General features: G+C 56.3%; 1 protein-coding gene across 1 annotated transcript; it reads right to left on the reverse strand.

Moving 5' to 3' along the window:
• Window positions 1–144: 144 nt before the first annotated feature.
• On the reverse strand, window positions 145–3,024 carry LPMP_311450 (hypothetical protein; the record flags this gene model as incomplete). The annotated part of the gene is made up of 1 exon (XM_010703234.1): window positions 145–3,024. One exon carries the CDS (start codon window positions 3,022–3,024, stop codon window positions 145–147), a length of 2,880 nt encoding a protein of 959 aa, XP_010701536.1.
• Window positions 3,025–3,920: the final 896 nt, after the last annotated feature.

Consider the following 3,920-nt stretch of genomic DNA (forward strand, 5'->3'; position numbering starts at 1 on the left):
GGGTGTGTGCGTGGGTATGCTCAAAGACTGATCTATGCAGCTGTCGCTCCATCCCTCCCTACCTTCACCCCTACGCCCCTTTGCTCGTGTATGGTGCACAGAAGCGAGAAAGGGACAACGGTGAGTTGGCGTTGTGACACCTCATCACTGGCGGAAGGCCATCATGTGCAGGTACTGTTCATTGGGTTGCGGCGGTAGGGGTGCAGCGGCGGCGGCACTGGGTGCGGAGGATTGCAAAATGCAGAGCTGTCCATTCACCATCACGTAACTCGGGTACAACGGTGGTGTGGCGGTAGCGGCCGGCTGTGTATAGGACAGCTGCTGCGCTGGTGCGATCCCGCCGCCCATTACGTTCTCCAGTGGGATGAATTGGCCCTGTGCATTCACAATGCACGGCCTGATTGAGTGGGATGATGCTGCGGTGGCTTGGCCGTTTTCAGCACCCAGCATGCCCCACACAGCTTGCTGCTGCTGAGGAGACGGCGGCGGAGGGGACATCCCGTGGCTGTGCATTCTCTGAGGGGGCAAGGTGTACAGATCCTGCAGCGGTGGGTGCTGTTGCTGAGCCGGCGCTAGCTGACTTTGAGCCTGGGTGGGATGCATGAAGGTGTACATCATGGGTACGCCTGCGGGGGCCATCGCCGCTGCCTCCGCGGAGTACGTGGCATACGTAGGATTCTTGGGGCGGCGCTGGCCAGTGTTGGCTGTAAACAGCATTGGGGCAGCTTGAACTGCAGATAGTGTACTTGCATCGTATGCAGGAGGCGGTGGCAGCGAGGCGCTAGCGGCGATAGAGGCAAAGTATGCCTGCTGAACGAGTGGACTCGCGGTCGCAAGGGTGGGGGGTAGAAGCGCAGTGTGCTGCAGATGAGGGGGCGGCGATAGTGGCTGGGAGAAGAGGCGGTTCTGACGCGGTAGCGGAGGCACACTCGGCGGCAGCGCATCGACCTGTGCCGTGCTTGAGTTCATAGCAGACGGCAGTGGCGAGGCGTTATCGTTCCTCCCGCGCGCGGTGGCGTTGCGGCTACCACTGCTTGAATCCTTCGAAGCTCCGGCACTGCCGACGCCACCGCGGTTAGTCTTACCCTGCTCCACGTTACCACCACTGCCACCACCGCTTTTGCGGCTCAGTTGCCGGTTCGGGTTAGCGAACTTGGGCACGGTGCCGTAGTAGAAGTCCTCATGCCCACGACGGAAGTGCCACACGTAGAAGGAGCCGTCGTGGACAAGACACTTGTGAAGAGGGTCGTAGACCCACCCGGGGTCCTGCCTCGTCGCCTCGCGCGCCAGCTTGCACTCGTCGCGTACAAGAGAAAGAAGGACGTTCTCGATGAAGATGTTGTCGTCGACGCGCCAGCTGCCCTTCTTCGCCTCAAAGGGGGTGGCATTGCCGTCAACGCCGGTCGCTCCTGTCAAGGAGTTGGCCGCCGTAGATGCGTTGACCTCATCAGAGCTCCCCCTCACCGCATCTACGGCGAAACTCGCTGAGTCATGGCGCGACGGTGCCTCAAACGACAAAGACGACGACATGTTGATCGAGAACTTCAGTGTCTCAAGGTGCGGCGTACCGTAGAAGATATTATCATCCCCGTTGACAGCCTGTGCCGCAGTGACACCAAAAGCTGGGCTGGCATCAGTGCTGCGTGTGCCCGAAGGGACGTAGAAGGAGAGGATATCGCCCCGATGGACCTGAATGATCGCCACCGCCGCTGTCGTGCCGTCAACCGCCTCGTCGCCCTCGATCGGGTCTGCCTGGTACACCAGCGATGGCGTGCGCGTTGGCCCATCTCGGGCCTCCACCGAAGTGCGATCCACCACCCTCACGGTGCTGTCCACACAGGCCACGTAAACCTCATTGGCCGCGTGACTCCAGTTTGAGATGCTTGTCACAGAGCGAGTGATGTACCCCTTCACCACGTAGGTGATCTTCGGAGCAGTGTTGCTCCCGTCATTCAACACACCCTCCAACGCTGCCGCCTTGATGGCCATCACTGCCTGGCTGTTGGCTGCCTCAGTGTAGACGCTGCCAAGATGAGTATCAGCGCGATTCACCAGAGAGTTTGCCGCCCACCCAGCACGGTCCTTTCCACCGCAATCCGTCAGGAGATGCTGCTGCTGCTGTTGCGCCGGTTGCTTCAAGGCGCGCTGCTCTGACTTTGCCTTCAGGAAGGAGATGTAGTAGCACGCAAAAGCGGGCATCATTTTGGCCACATACTCGCGACTCACCACGCCGTGGAGGCAGTGCTCGTCAATGAAAAACTTGGAGCTTTTCGGTGCCTCCAGAACGTTTGCCATGCGGTCCCGCATTTCCCGCAGGAAGCATAGAAACGGTATGTTGGTCTTAAAGCACATGAAGCTGAATGGCAGTGCAGGTATGTTCGGGAGACCGATGATGCTGCAGCACTGGTGGTAGTAAATGTAGGCAGCGAGCAGCACTACACGAGACATGTTGTGATCTCCCGCCGACTTCATAATCAGCGTGCGGATCCTCAGCACATCATCGCGTCCAAAAGGGATGAGCAAGTCGTCTGGCTTATTCACCAGCGTGCAGGTATCCCCAATTATACCGATCACCTTCGCAAACGCAGACGCGCCGCCACTTGGAGACGACAGCTGCACGCTACCCTCCGGCATGTAGCTTGTGCCTTCGTAAAGAAACACAACAGCGCATAGCACGGGGCGGATGCGGTAGAAGTCACCGACCTCGTAGACCTCGCGAATGGCCGCATTGGTCGGAAACATACCCTGCGCTGTGTGCCGAAGCAGAAGGCGGTGCATGTCCTCACAGGAGTTCTCGATGGGCGGGATGCGACTGAGGTCACCGCTTTTGCCGTCAAAATTGGGTCGCATGTAGTAGCGCACTGATGGGTCCGTGTAGGCCTCGTACAGCTGCTTGAACAACGGGCAGTCCGGGGTGGGAAAGTACTGCTCCACGATGGGGATCAGCGCTACCTGCCGTGCACCGCCTTGTGGGGCGCGGAAGGGGGCATCACAGACAATCTCCGCACTCGGCGCTGTACCCATTTTTTCTTTCTGCTTGCTTGGTTACTTTTTGCTTTGCGCGCGCACACACACACGAAGTTCTACAAAAAAAAAAAAACAGCTGTGGAACTCACGAACAGAGGAGGGAGCGAGAGAGGGAGGGGGTGGAAGGGAGGGAAAAAGGAGCGAGAGAACTCTTCGTCTTAAATGAGTAGCGCTGCCAGAGAGCCAAAACGATGGCAGAGTTATACGCCACAGTCGGTGCAGAGAAAGGGGGGAGGGAGGGAGGCCAAGAGAAACAGTGAGAGTTTGAGTGAAAGGGAGAGAAGGAAAGAGGGAGCACAGAGAGAGAGAGAGAGGGGGGAAGACAGAGAGGAATTGTTTAACCCCTCTTTCAGCCAAAAGAGGAGGACAAGCTGAGAAACACTGAGACACACACACACACACAGAGAGACGACAAATCAAGATGACGTTGGAAAGAAGATAAGAAGAGGCAATTAATGGCGAAAGCGAGAAAACGCAGAGGATACAAAAAAGGGGGGAAAAGGTGAAAAAAAAAGAGGGGGAAAAGAGAAAAGTCGCTTTTGTAAGCGCCAGGGGGAAAACAAAACACAACACGAAAAGAAGAGCAAAAAAAAACACACACAGGCGATCACTGCCAGTCAGGAGAAGAAGAGGAGAAAAGAAAGAAAACAAAATATAAAATAAAAAAATAGAAAAGAGAAAAACGACAAGAAGGGGGAGAGCCACGTGAATCAAAATGGGGGATTTTTCAAAGGTGTAGAGAAACAGTAAGAGTAAGAAACAAACTCATAAGCAGGACGACCAGCAGGTAGGCCTTTTCGTTTTAGTTGACACGAGCCAACAGCGCCTTCGAGAGAGAGATGCAAAGTGTGTGGACTCTGATTTTATCCGCCCATCTGCTTTTTTCCTGCTTG

This window comes from Leishmania panamensis, assembly GCF_000755165.1.
Source record: "Leishmania panamensis strain MHOM/PA/94/PSC-1 chromosome 31 sequence".
Taxonomy (NCBI): domain Eukaryota; phylum Euglenozoa; class Kinetoplastea; order Trypanosomatida; family Trypanosomatidae; genus Leishmania; species Leishmania panamensis.